The sequence below is a fragment of the Macaca thibetana genome, chromosome 4, assembly GCF_024542745.1.
Source record: "Macaca thibetana thibetana isolate TM-01 chromosome 4, ASM2454274v1, whole genome shotgun sequence".
NCBI lineage: Eukaryota > Metazoa > Chordata > Mammalia > Primates > Cercopithecidae > Macaca > Macaca thibetana.
The window spans coordinates 44,107,446-44,130,091 of record NC_065581.1 but is presented as its reverse complement, the minus strand read 5'-3'; the positions used below and the strand labels follow the sequence as shown (position 1 = coordinate 44,130,091).

General features: G+C 51.5%; 2 protein-coding genes across 5 annotated transcripts in view; both read right to left on the bottom strand.

Moving 5' to 3' along the window:
* Positions 1-10,978, bottom strand: part of CUL9 (cullin 9) — a 44,125-nt gene extending 33,147 nt beyond the window's left edge. For 2 of the 3 annotated variants that reach the window (XM_050786881.1, XM_050786882.1), the window contains exons 1-8: positions 10,904-10,978; positions 8,303-8,906; positions 7,598-7,752; positions 6,753-7,253; positions 6,112-6,247; positions 5,768-5,961; positions 5,090-5,495; positions 4,497-4,689 (exon numbers count right to left, since the gene is read on the bottom strand). In XM_050786881.1, coding sequence (XP_050642838.1) covers positions 4,497-4,689; positions 5,090-5,495; positions 5,768-5,961; positions 6,112-6,247; positions 6,753-7,253; positions 7,598-7,752; positions 8,303-8,897 — 2,180 coding nt within the window. In that variant the 5' untranslated portion in view covers positions 8,898-8,906; positions 10,904-10,978. The remainder of the gene's footprint in view (positions 1-4,496; positions 4,690-5,089; positions 5,496-5,767; positions 5,962-6,111; positions 6,248-6,752; positions 7,254-7,597; positions 7,753-8,302; positions 8,907-10,903) is intronic. The other variant, XR_007724872.1, reaches the window with a different exon arrangement.
* Positions 10,979-11,619: 641 nt separating this feature from the next.
* Positions 11,620-21,619, bottom strand: SRF (serum response factor). 2 transcript variants are annotated; one of them, XM_050786949.1, is made up of 8 exons: positions 20,640-21,619; positions 18,689-18,955; positions 16,837-17,098; positions 16,638-16,676; positions 16,137-16,256; positions 14,631-14,822; positions 14,233-14,309; positions 11,620-14,020 (listed from the first exon to the last, which is right to left on the bottom strand). In XM_050786949.1, exons 1-8 carry the CDS (start codon positions 21,150-21,152, stop codon positions 13,925-13,927), a joined length of 1,566 nt encoding a protein of 521 aa, XP_050642906.1. In that variant the 5' UTR covers positions 21,153-21,619; the 3' UTR covers positions 11,620-13,924. The 2 variants fall into 2 exon arrangements, with proteins under 2 accessions (XP_050642906.1, XP_050642907.1); XM_050786950.1 differs by lacking the exon at positions 16,638-16,676.
* Between the last annotated feature and the right edge of the window lie 1,027 nt (positions 21,620-22,646).

The window sequence follows — 22,646 nt, the reverse complement described above, 5'->3', positions numbered from 1 at the left end:
CTCACCCCAATCCCCTCCCCTCTGCAGCCAAACTGCCTGTGGCTCCTCAGCTAATGAAGGAGGCAGTAGAAAAAATGTTTACAAACTCTGGCTCATCTTTTCAAATAAATCTATAAATTCAAAGTGATGCTAATCAAAATGCCGAAAAGGTGGTTTTGTTTGTTTTTGAGATGGAGTCTTGCTCTGTTGCCAGGCTGGAGTGCAGTGGCGCAATCTCAGCTCACTGCAACCTCCACCTCCCAGGTTCAAGTGATTCTCAAGCCTCAGCCTCTCGAGTAGCTGGGACTACAGGTGCGTGTTACCACATCCTGCTAATTTTTTGTATTGTTTTTCAGTAGAGACGGGGTTTCGCTATGTTGGCCAGATTGGTCTCGAACTCCTGTTCTCAAGCAGTCTACTTGCCTTGGCCTCCCAAAGTGCTGGCCTAAAAGGTTTTTTAAAACACCGTGACAGGCAGATCCAGGCCTTGGAAATGTTCAGAAAAAAATAGTGGTAGCCAGGCGCAGGAGCTCATGCCTGTACTCCCAGCACTTTGGGAGGCTGAGGTGGGCGAATCGTTTGAGCCCATGGCTTTTGCCATGGGCAACACGGCAAAACTCCATCTCTACAAAAAATTATCTGGCATAGTGGCCTGTGCCTGTAGTCTCAGCTACTTGTGAGGCTGAGGTGGGAGGATCACCTGAGCCTAGGAGGTCAAGGCAGCAGCAAGCTGTGATCATGTCACTGTACTCCAGCATGGTTGACAGAGTGAGACCTTGTCTCAAAAAAAAAAAAAAAAAAAAAAAAAAAGTGGTAGACTTGCCTATTATTATCAAAATATAAATATAAACTTGTAATAACTGCAACCCTGGAACTGATATAGGGTAGCTAAATAGATCAGTAGATGAGAAGAGAGATAAGGGTGGTATACAAGCCAGTAAAAAAAAAAAAGGAAAAACCATTTAAAATATAATGTGTGGGCACAGTGACACACACCTGTAATCCCAGCACTTTGGGAAGCTGAGGTAGTGGGATCATTTGAGGCCAGGAGTTCGAGACCAACCTGGCCAACATGGTGAAACCCCATCTCTTACTAAAAATACAAAATTTAGCCAGGCATGGTGGCGTGGGGCTGTAATCCCAGCTATTCTGGAGGCTGAGGCAGGAGAATCGCTCGAACCCAGGAGGCGGAGGTTGCAGTGAGCTGAGACGAGAATTGCACCACTGCACTCCAGTCTGGGCGACAAAGCAAGACTCTGTCTCAAAATAACTAATTAAACAAAATGTAATGTTGAATGAGGTGGGAGGATTGCTTGAGGCCAAGAGTTTGAAACCAGCCTGGGCAACATAGTGAGACTCCATCTCTACAAAACAAAAAAAAATTAGCTGGGTGTGGTGGCTCATTCCTGTAGTCCCAGCTACTTGGGAGGATAAGGAAGGAGGTTTGCTAGAGGCTAAGAGTTTGAGGCTGTGTGAGCTATGTGATCTTGCTACTGCACTCCAGCCTGGTCAACAGACTGAGACTCTGTCTCTAAAAAAAACAAAACAAAACACACACACACACACACACACACACACACACACACACACACACACACACACACACACACAATGCAATTTAAAGATACCTGGCTATCCATATGAAAACAATGAAGCTGGAGCTCTACTTCACAACATTTGCAAAAATAAACTGCAAATGAATTTTTAAATGAATTTTAAAAATACAAAATCATGGGTATTTTTGGAAAATATAGGGAAATATTTTTATAATCCTGGAACAGAATAGATCTTTTTAAGTAGGACACAAAATCTAGAAGCCATAAAAAAGCTGAAAAATGTAGCAACAAACAGTCTGAAACTCTAGCATGATGAAAAAAACACTACACACAAAATTACGAGACAAGCGCAGGAGCTAGACAAAGGTGCCAGTGGAAATGCTGATCTAAGAGACGAGGAAGAAGTGCCTCTAGAGTCCCTAGATCAGGGTGAGGGTCAGGAGAGAAAACAGCAGGTATTGACTGTTGCTTCACAGTGACAGCGACGCCAACTGAGGAGGTGGCTTGGGAACTATGAGGGGAAAAAACACAGAAGGAGAACTTCTGGGAAAGAAGGCAAATAAAGGTACTGAGAAAGTTCTGCTTTTAATCTATCTTTTCTAAGAAGTTTTATAATGACAAGAGTGTGAAATAGGCTTTAAATACATATCCCCTTCCACGGCCATGATTTCTTATATACTAGACAATATACATGGGTAATACATATGAATAGATACAGAAATATGTAAGGATGTTTACCCACATGTTAACACTGATTGTCTCTGCCTTAATGGCTTTCAGATTTTTTTTCTGTCAATCTCACTTGAATATGATCAGATAATTTTTATTTTAATAATTTTCTAATTTTTTTACTGTATGTATTATTCTATAACCACAAAATAAAGCTAATATGATTTTTAAAAAGACAAGCAAAATATTTGGAACATAAATAACAAAGGAATAACCAAAATTCCTATAAATACATTAAAAAAGGCAAAGATCCAATTAAAAAGTGGGCAAAGGATAAGAACAGAATATTTATAGGAAAAAAAAAAAAAAACAGAACAAATGTATGCAAATATGCCTAACTTTACCAGAACTAGGTAACTAAAACAAAGAGATACCAATCATTTAAAATGCTGCCAATTAGACAGATTAAAAAAGAAGACAATATTCAGTGTTGGCAGATGTTAAGGAAAAACAGACCCGTTAGAACACTGCACTTGAAATTGGAGATAACCACACTGCAGGGTCCTATGCAGCAGTAAACATAATGAGGCAGCTCCATGCAGACTGATATGGAAAGCCCTCTAAGGCACTGAGTGGGGGCAAAAAAAAAAAAATTGTAGAAACATGTAGAATGTGATTACATAGACTAAAGCACAGACTCAGAAAATGCTCTATTTCCAAACACACAATTACAAATGCAAATCTATAGGATATAGTAGACTGATAACAGTGGTGAGAAAGGACTTCGGCCTTCCTATGTTCTTTTACATTCTTCAGATCTTTTAAAACGAGAATCCAGCTGGGCATGGTGGCTCACACCTGTAATCCCAGCACTTTGGGAGGCTGGATCATCTGAGGTCAGGAGTTCGAGACCAGCCTGGCCAACATGGTGAAACCTCATCTCTACTAAAATACAAAAATTAGCTAGGCATGGTGGCGGGCACCTGTAATCCCAGCTACTTGGGAGGCTAAGACATAAGAACTGCTTGAACCCAGGAGGCAAAAGTTGCAGTGAGCCAAGATCACACTATTGCACTCTAGCCTGGGTGACAGAGTGAGACTCTGTCTCAAAAACAAGTAAATAAATAAAAATAAATAAATAAATAAAATGAGAATACGTTGCGTGTTATTTGTATAACTTAAAAGTAGAGGGCTGGACGTGGTGGCTCATGCCTGTAATCCCAACACTTTGGGAGGCCAAGGCAGGCAGATGATGAGGTCAGGAGATTGAGACCATCCTGGCCAACATGGTGAAACCCCATCTCTACTAAAAGTACAAAAATTAGCTGGGCATGGTGGCACGTGCTTGTAACCCCAGCTACTCAGGAGGCTGAGGCAGGAGAATCCCTCGAACCCGGGAGGCAGAGGTTGCAGTGAGCCAAGATCGCACCACTGCACTCCAGCATGATGACATAGCAAGACTCCGTCTCAAAAATAAATAAATTAATTAATTAAATAAATAAAAGTAGAAAAAACTTTTAAAATAAAGTAGGTTTTAAGGTCTAATGTGTTAAAAAAAAAAAAAATAAGTAGGGACAGAAAAAAAAGAAAAAGAAAGAGAAAAAACTCCAGTTCTAGAGCCAAAAAGACCTAGGTTTGAATCCTGGCTCTGCTATCTGTAAAACTCTAAGCAAGTTACTTACATTCTCTAAGCTTCAGTTTCCTCACCCATCCAATAGGATAAATATTACCAACGTATCCTCCGATGTTAGATGGATTTAATGAGAGAATGCACGTAAAATACTAGCATTGGCCGGGCGTGGTGGCTCAAGCCTGTAATCCCAGCACTTTGGGGGCCGAGACGGGCGGATCACGAGGTCCTGAGATCGAGACCATCCTGGCTAACACGGTGAAACCCCGTCTCTACTAAAAAATACAAAAAACTAGCCGGGCAAGGTGGTGGGTGCCTGTAGTCCCAGCTAAGGCAGGAGAATGGCGTAAACCTGGGAGGCGGAGCTTGCAGTGAGCTGAGATCCGGCCACTGCATTCCAGCCTGGGTGACAGAGCAAGACTACGTTTCAAAAAAAAAAAAAAATATATATATATATATACTAGCATAGTGCCTGGCATAACAGAAGTGCTCCAAGAATACGAGCCATTAAAACATCCAACCTTCCTGCTCGGCTGCTCCTCAGGCTGAGCCTTCCCTCATCCCCAGCTTTTCTAATTCGTGATCTCAAAGCTCCTTCCCCTCTACCACCATCCTTTGCCTACAGCTTCAACCAAAACCTCTTCCCTCCCCAATATGCTAACCTCAGTGATCTGTCAGGACGGACCAGAGGGTGATCCCGCTCAGTGACCTCCTCCACAGCCTGAGAGAGGGCACAGAGCCCTGAAAGCTGCAGGTTTGTGTCCAAGCTGGATATCTGCACAGTGGCCACGACGGCCGCCACATGTTGATCCAGGGAGCTGCGAGGACCGGGACCCCGCAAGGCTCTGGCCATTTCTGAAATTGGTGGGAAAAGGCAATGGCTAAAAGAACTGTGGCACCTTGAAGTTAGAAGTCTTTAAAGTCAAGCCCAGTTATCCTACCAATATTTAAATACATTATCGGCTACTGCAGCTTGCATAGTTTTCCAATTCTGTGTCAGGGATCTAATGATCAAACAAAGGAGATGAAGACACCACAGAAAAAGGACCCTCCTTTTCCAGAGATACTGAAGGGAGCGCTGGTTAATTAAATACAATCAAGGTCAAAAGGAAGAAGATGGACACATGGTTCCAAGGCATTTTCCCCTGCAAAAATGACCTTCTTCCATGGTTTTCCTTCGATCCTGACTATCCATTTCTTCTACTGAGACCACCCAGGACCTGTTCCAATTGCTTCCTCCCAGAACCTGACTCACCACTGGCTGACTCCTTCATCTCAGTGGGCAGGGTCATCCCCTCAGTCACCAGAAGCTGGTTAAACAGCTGCGAATCACTCTGTGCCATGGGGGGCTCAGTCCTTGTCTTGGTGGGCTCGGCCTCTGTCTTAGGGGCCTCGGCCTTTGCTTTGGGGGACTCAGTCTCTTCCTCTGAGAAGTTGGCCTCCGACTTGGACTCCTCTTCTGGATCTGGGGTACAGGAGTGATTTCGTGAAGTAGACGAGCTGCTTCGTTCATCAGACAGCAGCCCGTACTTGGTGTAGATCTGGGAGTTGAGCAGGTCATTGAGAGTGCTGCCCTCAAATCGACTACTGAGAACCTGCAGCAGACTCTCAGCCATCTCCACGGACACAGAGATCTCACCTAGGGCCTTTTCACCCAGGGTCTGTCAACAGAAGGGGTATACGTTTAAGAGATAAGCAGACACAAAGGTCTTGGGGTCAGTAACGGGAAGGGTGATCACTCCCCACCACGCCCCCACACCTTCTACATACTAAACCCTTACAGCACTTGCCTCCGCCCCCCAGCAGGACTTCTCCTAACTCTAACCTCTAGCTCCAGCCTCCCCCTAGTGGTATCCCCTGTCTGAAACTCCTTCTAGAGAATCCCACCTCTAACCCTACTAGAAAATCCCCAGGTATCTCAGGCCTATAATACCTCATCCACGTTCTTCCAAAGATTCTGGAAAATTGGCTGCTGCTCACACAAGTCCAACTTTTTGATAAAGAAAAGCAGCTCCCACCATTCAGCCTGGGTCAGATATCCCACTCTCTCATTCTTCTGAGGTTCGGGCTGGAGGTACGGCAAAGGGTAGAGCCCATCCATAGGATTCCAGTCCCAGGAGGGAAATGCTGAGGACACAGGCATGGTGGGGATCAGCACCCCTCAGGAATGGGGTCCGTTTCTGGACCCCTAGGACTGCTCCTGGTCAGAAGTGGCTTCATCCCAGTCACTACTCCTCTGTTCAGAGACATGCTATCCATGTCCCCTCTTAGGCTCACCTGTGCCCAACACAGTAGCCCCTGCCCCCTTCTCCACAGCTGCTGAAGCCTTATCCTCAGTGGCTTCCTCAGGGCCCAGGATCTCCAGCATGTGCCAGTGCACCCAGTAAGTGCGGCCTGTCGACTGCCAGAAAACCTGGTATGAGGGAGGAAGAAAGAGGGCAGAATAGAGAAGGCTCAACCATCTGAGCCTTGGCCTGTGAAGGCTTGAAAGGACATGCCCAAGCATAGATTTGGGGCGCACCCTCACATACACAGCTGGCTAAGCCTGGAAAAACCCCCATATGGCAAAAGGCTTCCTTCCCTTATCAGGAGTGGGCCCTGCCTCTTCTTAACCATGATGTTCTCTGCTTCCACATTCCTTCCTAGCCTCTTCCACTGGTGGTGGTGGGGAGGTATCTCCATTTATCAGTTCTGCTTCCTGGGTGAGTCTCCCATGAACTTACAGTCCACCCACACCCCTGCCACATTTTCTCAGCCCTCCAAATGCACCCCCCGCAAATGCCAACTCCCTTGTATCATTCCAATTCCCCAAGGGGGTTTCTTCTTGGGTGGCCTGCAGGAGTCCACTGTATGAAGTCCCAGCTATACCCCACCCCAAATAAACTCCCAACAGTGTCTCACCACCACGTGCTGCCCACCTGCACAGGGGGAATGCCGTTGTTGCTCTGCCGGAACTCGCCCTCGTCCCCAGCACTGATCTCCTCATAATCATCCAGCATCCGCACTCGCATCCCCGGCTGCAGCGTCTGCTGCACATATTCTCCATAGCCACTACGGCTGGAGAATTCAGAGCGCTGGCGGAAGACCCACCCTTGTCTTCTGGGGGTGGTGACAATGGTGGGGAGTAAAAGGCTGGGGCCTGAAATGTAGGGCTGAAAGATGGACCGGGTTGGCCGGGGAGGTGACATGCCCTGTTCACTGAGGTTCCGGGCCCAGCCCATGCTCCGCACAAGCTCAGAGATGAGATTGCCCACAGCCATGCTGAACTCCAGCTCCCGCTGTCCCCGGCTTTTCTCTCTTGTGGCACACGGGGAGCTTTGGTCTCCAGCTCCCAGCTCTGGACTGTTATTCAGCTGATCCAGGAGGGAGGTGACACAAAGGTAGCGCTTCACCAAGGAGAAGAGCAGCTTTCCTGGGATCTGTAAGGCACAATACTTGGGACAGGTTCATCTCTTCCTGGCTTTAGCTTCTCCCTTTCCCCCCAGTATCCTCCTTTACAGAAAAATATAAAGGCCTTCTCCCCAGGCCTGTAGTTCTCCAACTTTGATTTGTGTAAGAAAGGCACAGGGAGTGTCTTAAGACACAGATTTCTGGGTTCTCATCTCAGAAATTCTGAATGGAGAGGGGCTGAGAGGGAGGACATGAACCTTCATGTTAACAAGTTCCCAGGTGGCTCTGGTGCTAACATTCAGTCCTGAACCATGTTTTCAGAAATAATGCCTCAGCCCTTGTACACAGCATTTCCCTACAGCTGGTAGTGTACCTGAGGCAGATGAATGCCCTCAAAGGCCATGCAGTGTTCTTCAGAGGATGTGGTTTCTGCAAACAGCTCCAGCAATGTATAGCGACTGTCAAAATCCATGTGCTGCTCGATGCCATCTTGCTGGCTCAGTGACAGAAGGACGTGAGCCCGACTCCCTGTAATCCATACCCAATCCATAACTTCTCCTCAATCCCCAGTACTTTCTCCCTGCCTTTCCTAGATTCTATCTCCTATCCCAGAGGCTTTCAAACTTTGTTACTAAGACTCACAGCAAGAAATGTTTTACATGGTAACCTGTTACAAACATACATACATATAACTGAAATATATTTTATGGTACAAAATTTACCCCTACTAAGTGCTACACACTAATGACTTAAGTTTTTTAAAAAATGTTGGTTGTAACCCACCAAATTGATTTCAAAACCAACTAATAAATCTCAATCCAGTTTCGAAAATACAGATAAATCCTATTCTCTTCTCTGGTCAATGCACTGAGAATGAACAGATAAGCCAGAGGCTATCATGTTAGCCTCTTTATATACCTGAAATAGCCTACGAATCTGTAGTTTTCCTTTGCATCAAATTGATATTCACCAAATCCTAGGTGTTCTTACAGAGCTAGGAAATCTCTCCTCTTTCTGTTCTTACTCCCTGTGGCCCCATTTTCTCCATTGTTTTCCTTCTTCCCTGGCTGTCTCTTACCAGCATCGTGGGCTGCCAGAGCCTGCAGCATTTTGCCTGCACTCCGGCGGATCTGAGGCTCAGGATTGCACAACATGTGCATAAGCAGGTCCAGGGCTCCTGTCTCCCTGAAGACACCAGTGAGGGGCCCGATGCTGGCGTAGGCACTGAGCACGTGGATGGTGTGGAGCACAGCAGCCGTGAGGCTTGGGGTCCCACTTTCTGCCAGCTGCCTGGCTGCCCTGCGTACCAGCGCCTGCACATCAGCCTCCATCTCTCCCATTGCCACTTCATCCGGGCCTCCTGGATCTCGAGGAAAGCTTCCTGAAACCCCAGCTGGTTCATGCTGAGGTCCCTTAGATAGTGCCCGCTCACCTAACAGCCCAGGGCAGTTGGCGTAGACCTCAGGAGCTGACAGCCACATGAGGATGTGCTCTGCTTTGCCTTCTTCCACACCCACTTTGCCCACTTCCCCACACTTCAGGACACTCCATCGGATCAGGTATTCAGGATGCCCATCATGCCCAGGCCTCTGTCGAATGAGTTCTTCAGGATATGCCTGCAGCCGAGGCCCTAAAGGCACCATGAGGTCCCCAGCATGCCGTTCCCCGACCATCCTGACCTCCTGGGATATATAAGGAGAAAGATAAGGCAGTATGAGAAAATAAAAAAAATACAGAGGGGGTGGAATCTTGAGACACAGAGAAGGTGGGTGGTGATCGGTAGGCTGCATGGTAGAATTTAGGAGGCCAAACAGAAAAGGCAAAAAATAGGATGGAATAAATAGCTGAACATACTTTGGGATTTATAACAGAAGGAGAATGGAGTGAAGACAGTGAGGGGATAAAGAGATTTAAGAAATGGAAGAGTTGGCTGGGCCCGGTGGCTCACACCTATAATCCCAGCACTTTGGGAGGCCAAGGTGGGCAGATCACGAGGTCAGGAGTTCAAGACCAGCCTGGTCAACACAGTGAAACCCCATCTCTACTAAAAATACAAAAATTAGCCGGGTGTGGTGGCATATGCTACTCAGGAGGCTGAGGCAGGAGAATCACTTGAACCCAGGAGACGGAGGTTGCAGTGAGCCAAGACCGCACCACTGCATTCCAGCCTGGGTAACAGAGCGAGATTCTGTCAAAAAAGAAAGGAAGGGAGGAAGGGAGGAAGGGAGGAAGGGAGGAAGGGAGGAAGGGGAGTTTACAAAAAGATAATGAAAAGAATAATAGGCAAGGTAACAATAAACAGTGACAGTTAAGCAAGATAGTTTAGGCAGGATAGCAGGGTGGCTGAGGGTTACAGATTAGGACTTAGAAAGATGACATGGGTGGACAGGAAGCACAGCAGCATGAGAGGCAGTGGGGTCAGAACATGTGAGGAAAAGTAGGACAGCGGAGGGGCACGACAAGGAGCATAAATGACAGAGTAAAGCTGCAAGATGGATGTAAAGGGTGGGCCATGGCAGATACAGAGAACGGAGATGACAAAAGGCTGGGATGCTGGGGCAAATGACTGGATAGGAAAAGTGTTTTCGAGTCTTGTGAAAGGGGGAGGGCCCTAGGGACCAGATAAAATTATGGGAAAGATGACTAGGTCCCACCCTGCACTTATGCTGTATGTATGGTAAGGATCTAAGTAAGTCAGGTAGACAAGACAGGTGGCAATCACTGGGTTAAAGGTAGGAAATGAGGTCAGGAGAGAAGCAATATTCAGAGATTTTAGTGTCAGATAAATGTGACTCTGAATTCTGGCTCTTTGTCTCACTGTCTGCATAGTTTGGAACAAGTTACTTAACCTCTGAGCTTGTTTCCTCTTCTGCAAGATGGTAGTAATATTCATAGTTACTTCATGAATTTAAAAAAGATCATGTATGTAAAGCACTTGGAACAGCATCGAGCACATGAGTGTTCAGTAAACATAATCTATTATTATTCTTAGATGGAGAAGGTAGGGGAGTCATCAAATAAATGCAAAGTTATTAAGACCGATTATAAATGGGAGTGGAATGATCAGGAAAGATACGAGTGATATGAAGCAGTGCAGGAGCAACAGGGAATAGTGAGAATAAGAATGGAAGAAGGTAAACCCAGATGAAGATATGGGTGGTCAGGGCAGGGGTCATGTTGGGGTACAGGGACAGAAGATTAGAGTAGAAGTGAAGAGGAGGGAGAAAGAAGGATGTGGACCTCAATGGAAGTAGGGGTCCACTTAGGATGGGGGGCAGGCCTGGATGGTAACCAGTGATGTGCCAGCGGGCAACTGATTAGCAGCAGGGGGAAGTAAAACAATCGGATAGGAGGAGGTGGGGGGATGTAATGTGGGCCTAGGAGAGCAACAGTGAACTGAGGTGTGGGGGTGAGGTCTGGACGCAGGGATGAGACCAGCAGATAGCAAGGTCAAGCCCAAGCTTGCAGAGCCGTGGAGGAGGCCAGCACTGCAGAGGGAACAGGTTGGGGGGAGGGGGGAGGATGTTTGGGGGCGCGGCCCAAAGAAGCTGAAAAGATCCAGTGAATCTCAGAGAGCAAGACCTCGTTCCCTTCGTCAGCCCCATGGACAGTGGCTAAAGAACCGGGGAGGAGACAGGAGAAGGGGAGGGACCGGGTCGGCGCAGAACTCTCCTCTCACCTCCCACCGCCCGGCTCAGCCCTCGCTGGGACCCAGCGGCCGGTCCCGCCGTCCTGGCCCCGCCTCTTCAGAGCTCCCTTCCGGGTCACACGGCGACTGCACGCACGGCCAGGCACCTACGGGTCCCACCGCGGCCCACGCCGAGCGTGGCGGAACAGCGCGCGAGTGGAGCATGCGTGCTACCGCGGCTGCTGCATGGGGAGAGGGTCGTGGGGGCGCGCTCCCGGCGGAGCCGGGATCGAGGTCACGTTGCTCCTCTCTTAGCAGCAGGAAGAAGCCCCCTCCTCTTCACTGGGTCGGCTCTCCTAATCTTCCCTCTCCCATCACAGCGATCATGCTGACGAAATATAGTAACGCACACTCCCACCTTAAGGCTGTCCTTTTTGACTTTTCAGTAGGTCACGTGCCCATGAGTTTCCCAAACCCTTCAGCAATGCTTTGGATTAGTTGTGTCACTTTTCCTGTTAATTATAATTGCTCCTCTGCGTTGGCCTTAACACCTAGCAAAACCACGCACAGGGAGAAGGTACGCGGCACCCCGCAAAACATTCCTTAAATTAAATCGTATAGAATTAAACTGCCCAAAGCACACCTTAGCATTACCGTTCTCATCAAGCAGCCCAGATCGCTACTCAGAGCAGCAATTTTAGGAGTTTGCCTCGCGTTCATACCCCCGTCCCTCCCTAAGTAGAAAAACAGAGCCAAAGACCCCACAGTCTGTGCACAAAAATGATACATTTATTGAAAGAGTATTTTTTTTTAATACAAAAGAAAGCTCTGTACATAGGACTGTGACCATGTCCACTATTCCTGGGTCAGCATCCCAGGGGAAGTAGAAACCACTGACATACACACTCACATTCACGCACACACACTCAGGCACACACACACACACATACCCCAGAGCCACCGAGGAAGGGAAACACCAAGGGTCGCTGCACATAAAAATGCCACCTCAACTCATCCCTGACACATGTATGTCCTCCCAAGGCCACGCTCACACAACACACATTATAAGCACTTTGCCTGATTCACTCACGGGGTCTGTCTTTTGTGGGAAGGAGAGGAAGAATTCATCAAAGGTCTCCTCCCATGGGTGGGGGAGTAGGGAGTGAGTGAGTGGTGGTGGAGTGAAACAAGAGCAGAGAAAAGGGGCTGGGCAGTTACAGACCTGAGTCCCAAGCTCCCCTGCTCTCTGGCCCCTGATTTGCCATGCCCCAGCCTTGAAAGCCACCCATAAGCCCCAGCTATCTCCAGGAGAAAGCCCAGAAAGGTGACTTCCATCTTGGCACCCCAAACTGGGGCAAGACAGCAATGAGGGTTAGAGGTTAGGGGGTTCTCAAACATGTCGGCAAATCATCCCCTTGATAACTAGGCTGTGCGTAAAATCTTCCCCCACCCCTTCACCTAATCACAGAAGCCAGCTTGTTCCTACTGAAGGCAGTCTTGGGGTTAAGAAAATTTCACCCCACTGCTGCCCCGTTTCTGAAAAAGCTCCCTTTCTGGATATAGGTGGTGAAGGTAGGCTCTGACACAGGGTAAAAGACCCTCCCCCCTATGCTGGCCCACCCTCAAGGTCTACCCCAAAGGGGGAGGAGGGGGGTGGGGCATGGCCCCTGTACAAATTACATAAATACTGAGGTTACACTTAGAAAAATAAATTCATTTTCTTCAAGGCTTTTTGTCTTAATTTAAAAAAGTTACAGTAGCTGCTCACTCCCTGGGAGAGCTGCCCATTTCTGGCTCCCCTTTGGCTGCATTCAGCCCAAGAGCTGCTCCCACTTCTTCTGACCCCCATTCCTGCCTCTCACCCCCTCCCAGACCCCACCCTGCTCACTGCAACTTGGGCCCCAGGCAGCTGCAGGCCTGGGACAGCACAAGGCTGCAATGCCCATGCGTGTGGCACAAATGAAGTCAGTTGCCTCCGCCTGACACCCTCCCACCCCCACCCCGACATTTGGTCTCCCTCTTCCCTCTCCCTAGCAACAGCCCTAAAGGGCAAAAAGAGGCCCAGAGCTGTGGGTCACCCTCCCCACCCTGTTGGGGCATGGCCTGAGGGCCCCTCCCCCGGTTCTCCTGGAAACAACCCAGGACTGGGCAAACCCAGAATCTCCCCCACACACTGGCGGACCCCGAGCTCGTGGGGTGGCTCTGTCCCCAGGGGCCCAGCCAGTTCTGGGGAGCCCTTGGGCTCTCCAGGGAAGGGGAGTTTGGGCAGGGAGGGGGACGAGAAAAACGCCATAAAAAAAAGTTAAATATTTTAAAAATATATATTTATAGATTTGTTTTCACTTCGTCTCCTCAAATAAAAAGTTCAAAATCAACTTTAAGTAAAGCAGCTGGGAGGAGAGGGGGGAAGACAAGGGGGAGAAGGGAACGCTGGTGGTTCCCTCCAACCCAGGATCCCCTGGAGGTCCAAGGGGAGCGGCAAGGCAGGGCAGGCAGCCCCAGGAACCTGCCCAGTGCACAGGCCCAGCTACTCAGGAACTGAAGGGGCAGAGGGCAGCAGTGTGAGGGAAGAAGCCCCTGTCTCCCCAGCTGGCCCCCTGAGGGGCAGGGGCAGGGCTCTTTTGACCCAGCCTGTGGCAGACACAGGGCTGACCTGGGGTCAGCAAGGAGGCTAGCAAGAGGGCCCCAACTGCTTCTTTAGAGGAGGACACAGTGCCCAGCCCCACAGAAGGCCTGTGTGTGGGGAGGCGGGGCACGGTCCCATTGGGTAAGCTAATACTCATGGCAAACATCGAGCCAAGCTGGTGAGGGGGGTCCCAGGAAGGAGGACAGCCCCTCCAGCAACAGAAATGGGAGGTGGGGCGGGAAGAAGGGGAGGCTGAGGGAGGACGGGTGGAGGCAGGCAGGCCCATTTCTTTGGCTGGAGTGAGAGGGCTCAGTCCTGTGGCTGCCCGTTCCTCCTCCCCGCCTCCCTCCTGCGGCCCGTCAACGTGTGTATAAAGAAAACGTGAAAAGGCAACAATAAATAAGTGGTGCCGTCCCTTGGGCCATCTGTCCAGGGCGGCGGGCGGATCATTCACTCTTGGTGCTGTGGGCGGTGTCCAGGTTCACCACCTGTAGCTCGGTGAGGTTGCTGCTGCTCCCGGCCTGCTGCCCTATCACAGCCATCTGGAGGGAAGGGGGTGAATGAGGAGAGGCAGGGACTGGCCAGCCAGCTCAGGCTCCCCTGGCTTCCCTGCCTGCCAACCACAGGCCTGAGCAGAAAAGCTGATGGGCTTCCAGGCTAGGGATTTTGGCTTTGATGAACTGGTAACAGGATTCCCCAAGGTCAAGACAAAGAAGTGGCTATCTGGGATGGGGTGAAAGATATCCCTGCCTACCTGGTGGAGCTGAACTGCTGAAACAGGGATCTGCACTGTCCCAGATGATGCTGTCAGGAACACCTGGGGGACACCACCTACATTGGAAAACCACAGGAGATACTCAAATTGTTTGTTGAAACTTCCAGATATTAGAGGAGTGGTGACAAATGCACAAGTGACTGGGGGAGTCTCAGATGTAAGAGCCCAAGGGAAAGGGTGCCAGTGTCTGAGGGTGCATGTGGGTGTGAGTGTTCAAGTGTGCATGGGTGTCCAAATGTGTATGTAAGCATCCAAGTCTGTGTTGTATTTGGGTAGAAATATTTGTAGGCATCAGTGCATACATGTGTGTGTGCATGTGTGTGTGTGTATAAGGAAGGAAACGGTCCTCCTTTCCTTAGCCCTGTTCCTCTACTCACCTGGCTCCTGGACCTGGCTGTGGGACACCTGCATGGTAGATGGTGCCTGGGAGAAGGCATTCAACACGGTGAGGCTGCCATCACCCAGGCCTGAGGTGGGGGCATACATCACCGCATGCGGGCTAGGGTACATCATGTGGCCACCCACAGTTGTGGGCACGGATGACGTCATGATGGTGGCGGGCAGCGTCACTGGCAAACACAGACATGTGTCAGCTCGGTACTGGTCCCTACTGATATCTCCCATTCCCTAGGAATTCCAGGCCCCCAGAGCCCTCTTGCCATTTCCCAGGTCAGAAGCTAGACACGACTATTCCTCCGCTCCATCATCAACTAAGAAAAGCCTATTTTTTCTTGAACACAACAGCATCAATCTTTAATTGTATCCTATCACATTGTACTATTCAACTGTCTATCTGCTGAATTCTCTAAGTCCCAAATCTTGGGAAAAACAAAGATTATGACTGACCTACTCTCAGAAAACTCAGATACTCCCCTTTTAGGGAACTCTAACATCTTATTTTTTATTTGTTTTCATTCTCCCTCCTTCTTAATGCACAGCTAACAAATTCATCTTTCAAACAACCACTTCTCAAATGTTAATGTGCATTATATGGGAATCTTGTTAAAACACAGACTCTGGGCTGGGCGCAGTGGATCACACCTGTAATCCCAACACTCTGAGAGGCCGAGGCAGGCAGATCATGAGGTCAGGAGATCGAGACCATCCTGGCTAACACAGTGAAACCCCGTCTCTACCAAAAATATAAACAAATTAGCTGGGCATGGTGGCGGGCGCCTTTAAGTCCCAGCTCTCGGAAGGCTGAGGCAGCAAAATGGCGTGAACCCGGGATGCAGAGCTTGTGGTGAGCCAAGATCGCGCCACTGCACTCCAGCCTGGGCGACAGAGTGAGACTCTGTCTCAAAAAAAAATAAAAAAACACGGATTCTGATTCAGTAGGTTTGGGGTAAGACTCAATATTCTGTATTTCCAACAAGCTCCCAGGTAATGCTGGGTGTTCCCAGTCCACAGGCCACACTTTGAGTAATAAGGTTATAAATAATAAGAACTTAAAATTAACTTTATTTTCAGAGTATCTCATCATTTCTAAAATGTCTAGAGATACCTGAGGGTAACTGTGGCTACTCAAAACCTGTAAGACCCTCACACAAAGAGAAAATTGCTCTCTAAGTCCTTCTTGATAATTAAGCAAACGTGTCTTTGAGCAAGTAACTTCTTATTTCTAGGCCTCAGGCTCCTCATCTGAATGAGGAGGTAGCATCAATGGTCCCTAATTTTCTTCTGGAATCCACAGCCCACTGCAGGGCGGGATTCAAAACTCAGTCATCCTCACCTGACTTTCCCATAATTATTAGGCCAAAAGCCTCAATCTCCACTTTAAGAAATCCCTTGACTTTAGTTATAGGAGGGTTACTGTTGGGCACCTACTGCTAGGCCGCGTGGGGGAAGGCAGGGAGGGAGGGTGACGGGGCTGCGAGCTATACCTGTCCCGCTGGAGGAGGTCTGCGTGAGGTCTGTGCTGCTGTCACGGGAGGGAGACGCCTGCTGTGGGGCCTGGTGCACTTGAATGGCCTGCACTGGGACCTGCTGGGCCACTGCCCCACCTGCAAAACACAGAGTCTTATTTGTGCTCTGTCCCACCCAATTGCCACCTCCACCAAGTACCCATGGACACCCCAGTCCCAGGGTCTGGCACACTGGTCCCCAACTCCCATCACTATCTTTCCTGGAAGCCAAAGAGGCCCTTCATGCCCGAATCTCCCCTCTGGGGGCTTCCACACTCTGCTCTTGCCCATCCCTCCTCCTCCTGCCCTGGGCCTTGCCTCTCTTTTCTTCAGTTGACCCAAGAGCTGGCAATAACCCATCAAGGACATGATCTGCCTTCCAGTCAAGGCAGGAAGTGGTGAAACGTCTACTGCCCTGTGGCAATAGGGGCACGGGGCTGGGGTAGCTAGACAGGGCCAGAATATATGGTTGAAACTTACTGACAAGGACAGCAGGGGTCTCAGTGGGCAGAGGTATGCCTGCCAACGGGACATAAGAGGCTTCTCTCAGGCTCTGGCCCCTATTCACCTTCCTTCTGAGCAGGGAAAGAGGTTCTCTTGGTGCCAGCCCTAAACACACTCTTAGCATGCTTGATTTGCCCCAGAGAGGACGAATCTCTCCCTTCCCCTCGTGACTCACCAGGCATGAGGGTGAAGCTGGTAGGCAGCTGCATAAGGCCCCCAGAGGAGACAGGGCCGCTGCCTGTACTCTTCAGCACAGTCCCATTGGCACTGCTGACAGCACTGGGGCTGACACTAGCAGACACTGGTGCCAGGTAGTTGGTGATGGGAAAGGAGGGGCCGCTGCTGACTTGCATGGTGGTAGAGGTGCTAGGTGCTGTTTGGATGGTAGAGGTTGTACCCGGCAGGTTGGTGACTGTGAACGCCGGCTTCAGTGTGTCCTATACCCAGAGTAAAGATGAAGCAATGAGCCTCTACCAGACCCTGCCTTTGCAGAAGTTTTGTGTGGACTGAGAACCCAGACTGAAACCAGTGAGCTTGGGTTCAAATCCCAACGCCACATTTACCTGATGCCTCACTCTTGGGTAAGTTATTGATATACTCAGCTACAGTTTTCTATCGGTAAAAGGAGGATAATACCTACCTCTTAGGTTGCTGTAAGGATTAAGTAGGTTAGCATACGTAAATCACTTAGAAAACAGTACCTGGCACATAAAAAAATAAATAAATATTTGCTGCTCTTATGATGATGATTATCATTTTCATCATTATAATCCCCTGAGTCCTCTGCTCCAGTGGACTGTGGTAATCCCATTGGCTGGGGAGTCAGGACACCAAAGTCTGTTCCTAGCTCTGGTAATGACCATCTAAGTGACCCTGAAATAACCACTCCCCTTTTCTGAACCTCGGTTTTCTTCTTCTATAAGCATAAGGGGGCTGGGCTGCTATGTTTTCTTTAAGAGTTCTTCCAGTTCTAATTTGTCAGGCTTCTGAGATATGAACTGAGAGTTTCTCGGGGAACTTAGAGTTTGAGAGAGATCTTGAGGGTCTGGCAATGACACACTATATGTCAAACACCCAAGATGTAAACTACCAAAAGAATGTACTCATCCAACAAAATTTCCTGGGAATAAATGAGCCCTGCTGTTATAAAAGTTTAAAAATTATTACAGATGATATACCACTAAGAGAGCGGGGAGCCTACAGCACTGACTCTCTCCTCAGGAAGACTTCCTTCTTAGAAGGGGAAGGAGGAAACTGAGAACCAAGCCACCAAGCCCAGACCCGAACTGAGTCAACCAGAAGCTCAAAGGCTGGGGGGGTGGGTCAGCACGAGACGTTTGCTAAGCAGCTGGGCCCAAGACCCTTGATTGGCGGAGGCGTTGCTAAGGCAAACAGTACCGCTTCCTCCCATTGGCCAGTCAGTTAAGTGCCACCCGGAAGGTGGAGCTCCCCAGACAGCAAGGGAGGAAGCCCCACCCCCTCTCCTTACCGGGAAAAGGAAGGGGGAGGAGTAAGAGCGCAGGCATCCCTAGCAGCAGGCAAATGCGTTCCCTAACTGCCCAGGCCCCCAACACCCTGAAGGGGCAGGCGGCTGGCTTGTAAGGTAGTCCCCGGTCCAGTCAACTAGCCCATCTGCTAAGAGTGCTGGGTTCTCAGGACCCCGGAACCGGAGTGCTCCCTTTCTACTCCCTGGCGACCAAGCCCGGAGGGCCGGGCTAAGCTACACCCCCGCCCCTAGCGGGGAGACAGCTGGCGGGAGGAATGCAAAGGCCCTGCCAGGCAGGCGGGCTGCGGGCGGGAGGCCGGCGTGGAGCCCGAGCCGGCCTTATATGGGCACGGAGGCCGCCCGCTTATCTAGGGGGCCGGTCCTCTATCAGCAAAGTGAGGATGGACACCTGTCCCCTAGGACAAGGGTCGTTAATCAGGCTCCACTCCACATCAGTGGGTACCTATCCACCTGCCCTGGGCCAGAAAGAGAGAGGGACCCCCCTCCCTTCCCTCCTCTCACATAGGCAACCCAAACACACCTTGGTCTCCCCACTGCTGTCAGACTCCGACACCTGGTAGGTGAGATCTGTCTCTTCAAAGCCAGTGGCACTCATTCTCTGGTCTGTTGTGGGGTCTGAGCGGGGTGGAGAGTCTGGAGAGTTGAGGCAGGTCTGAATCAGTGCCTTGCCGGTCTCACTGGTGATCATGGGCTGCAGTTTTCGTGTGGCAAAGGTATACACATGGCCTGTCTCACTGGCCACCAGCAACAGCACCTGTGTCCCTGTCAGCGTGGACAGCTCATAGGCCTGAGGGGTGAGGACGGAGATGGGCAGGTCAGCAAACTTTTTATCTCTACCTTCTTTGAGAAGTTGGAAAAAGAATTATATAGTGATGTCATTCCCCCATTCCCATAATGACCTTCGTCTCTAGTGATTCTGGGGGCAGGGTGTCCTATCAGGATCTCTGGAAGCAGCAAAACTACCAATGCTCCTCCTTTGAGGAGCAGCCCCATTGACCTGAAGATACCCCAAGCAAACAGTAATAGCCTCCCAGTGGTGGAACATATAACCTCAGGGGATACGGAAGGACTCAGCTATAGCTGCTCCCCAACGCAGCTTAGTGCCTGGAAAGTCCCGGAGCCTCAACCATTCTCACTGTCACAGGGACCAGGATGGAGCCCTACCTATCACACTGGAATTTGCACATTAGTGATAAGGGACCACTTAAGCTCCAACTGTCCCATGTTTCTTTCCAGAAACTGCACAGGCTCCAACTTGTTGCCATAGCCTAGTTTCTCCTGTTGTCCTGTAATACTTTACTGCCTTTTTTACTTTGTCTTGGGAAGAAGGTTATGGAAGGGGAGAAGAGAATTTTCCTTCATTAACTACCTCCCCCCACAACCTTCTCCACTGATGATCAAGTGACAAGGGACATTGATACAACAGTGTCTGGAGTGAGGGGAGACGAGACCTAGATTAGCACTAAACATCCTGCCATGAGCCCAGGAAGGGGACCTTCAAGGATGGCCCCACAGATGCCATACTCTCCCAACAAAGTTCTACGAACCACCTTGGAAGCAGCTCTGGTTTCTACATGGGACAGAAATAAACACCAGCCAATGTTCCCAAGGATCCAGCTACTTGTCTCCCAATTCTTCTGCTTTCATCCCTTCCCTTATCATCTACACCCCAAAATGACTCTTTTCCTCACCACTTTTCACTGGCTGGCAGAAGAGGAATTCCTAGGTACCTCTGCAAGCCTCCCCGATTTCCCCCAAACCCCATCCATGCATAGATTCTCCCTAGGGCTGGAAACCCCACTTGTCCTAACGGCAGGAGATTCTGCAGCGGGTCCTGCCAGGAGCAGCATGTGGTTCCCAGCGGATGCCATGGAACACTCACGGCCGGCGCGGGACTAGGTTCCTGCTGCTCAGGGCAGCACCAGTTCTCCTGCCCCGCTCCCTTACCTGGTCCCTAACCCTGCCTGTCCTTCCAACCAGCACTACTCTCGTGGTGCCCATTTCCTCCCACACATGCTCGCTCATTGTTGTCATGCAGCTCCAGCCTCCTCACCTCCATACCTTCTCGTTTGCTCCCTGCTTTTCCGGCGCCCTCCTCCAAACACCGGAGTGCACTGGACCTACTGATCCCGGCTTCTCATTATTCACCTCCCCGGCAGCCTCGCAGCCTCCCATGACCGCTCCTCAAACCTCCACTCAACAAGGGCCCTCCTTCCTCTCTCGCGCCGGTCACTCCCACCTCTGCGCCTTTCCCCAAGGTTCCCGGCGTTCGCGGGATCTCCCCTCTCCCCACATTTCCCCGGCGGCCCCTCCCCTTCGGCCCTCCCCGGGCAGGAGCCATCCCCTCCCACACACCTCCTGCGGACTCGCCGCCTCTCACCTCCGCCTCGGCTCTGCCGTCCTCCCGGGCTCCCCTTGCGCATCCCCACCCTTCCCGGGCCCCGGGGCCAGCCAGCCCGCCGGCTTGGTACCTTCTTCATGATGCCCGTCTTCCTCTTGCTGAAGGTCGTGTAGCGCCGCAGCTTGTTGTCGATGAACTCCATCTTGATCTTCACGCGGCCCCGGGTCTTCTTACCCGGCTTGGCCCCGCTCACCGCGCCGCTCACCGGCCCGTAGCCCCCGGTGGCCGCCGCCGACGCCTCGGGCCCACCGACCACCATACCGATCTCCATCTCGCTCAGGCTCCGCTTCATGCCGCGCCGCTCGGCGCCCAGCTCCTCCTCCTCGCCCGACTCCGAGTCGCCCTCGCTGCCGCTGTAGAGGGCCCCCGCGGTGGGCGCCGGGGTGGTTGCCGCCGCTGCCGCAGCCTCCCGCTCCAGGCGGCCGGGCCCGAGCCCCGCGCCATTCCCGGGGACCCGGCCCCCGTTAGCCCCACGAGTCCCGCCGCCGCTGCCCGGCCGCCCCGTCGGGGTCCGGTTCAGGCTGCCCCCCAGGGCCGAGCCCCGGCCCAGAGCCGCCGCGGCCCCAGCTTGGCTCGGTAACATGGCGCTCGATGCAGGAGGGCGGACGGGCAGTCAGCGAGGAATCGGAGCCGCAGCCGCCGCCATCGGCTTCCCGGCTCAACCCGGCACTCCCGCTGCTGCTAGTGCCGCTATCGCTGCCGCGGCCGCCGCTGCGAACCCGGGGCCCCTGCACGCCCGGGCCGACCTGGGCCCTCACTTTCCTGCCCCTGTGGCCCGGGTTGCCCCAGGCCGCGCGCAGCGCCCCCTGTCCGTCTGCTAGGGCGGCGCGCCCGGCGGCCGTCAGCGTCCCCCGGGGGGCAGGGGCTGCTGGCCGCGGCCGAGACGGCGGGTGGAGGGGGCCGGGACCACGCGCTGGCGGCGGAGGGATCCCCCGACCCTTCCCCCCATATAAAGAGATACAATGTTTCCTTTTATGGCGAGGCCGCTCCTTATATGGTGAGCCCCAGCGCCCCCGCCCCATTGGTCCATGGTTCCGGCACCTCCGCTCCCCATTGGCCCGCAGGGGAGCGCTTATTTGCATAGACATACCGAACTCGTTCCTGTCCTCTCGCGTCAGACCGCGACTCCGAGAGGGGTGGAGCCGACGCCTCTTAAAGGAACCGGAGAGCAGGCGCGACTCCGCCTCCCTGAACCCGAGAATGATAGAACGGTTTGGGAGGCACCCGCGGAGAAGTAGCCTGGGACTGGAGCGCAGTCTTGCGGAAGAGAGGGAGCAGCACTAGGAAATGGGCTCCAGCACCGGGACCGCTGGAGACAAACACTGGGGAAACCCCTGGGTGGATTGTGGGGTTTGCAGTCAATTAAAAAAATACAGCCCAAATTCCAAGGGAGGAGTGCAGGGATTGATTGGAGCATTTCCTCACGCCTTCCTAAGGGAGGCACAGTTATTGGCTGAGCGGAGGGAGCTTGGATCCCCGGTGTCCAGACTCGTAGCACCCCAGCCGCTCAGCTCTAACTTTTCCCCTCCCCCCAACTTCCCCTCCCTTTCCCTTGCTTTTGTAGGCGACGACACTTTCCCACCAGGCTGGCTCGCGGGTCCTCATTCATCATCCTCTGCACTGGGGGGTCTTTGGCAGACATACATCTGGAAAAGGCGGGTGGAGGGGAGGGCGAGAGACAGAGATCGGTCTCCCAGTCCCGAGGCGGGCAGGGAGGAGAGACGGAGATCATTGAAGACTTCCAGCTGCAGGCTGGGCTGGGGGAGGGGGGCGTCCCGAGGATAAAGCCCACCCTACAGCCAGTGCAAAGACGGGAAATTGTGGCCCGACAGAAAGTTTATGCAAGCAAGCACGCTCACGCACACACACGCACCTACACACCCTTCTCTGGAAAGCCCGTTGGAGAAAGAAAAAAAAAGTTTCAGACAGGGTATCGCTCAGTCGCCCAACCTGGAGTGCAGTGGTGTGATCTGAGCTCATTGCAACCTCCGCCTCCCGGGTTCAAGCGATTCTCCCACCTCTGCCTCTCACGTAGCTGGGACTACAGGTGCGCGCCACCACTTGGGCCTAATTTTTG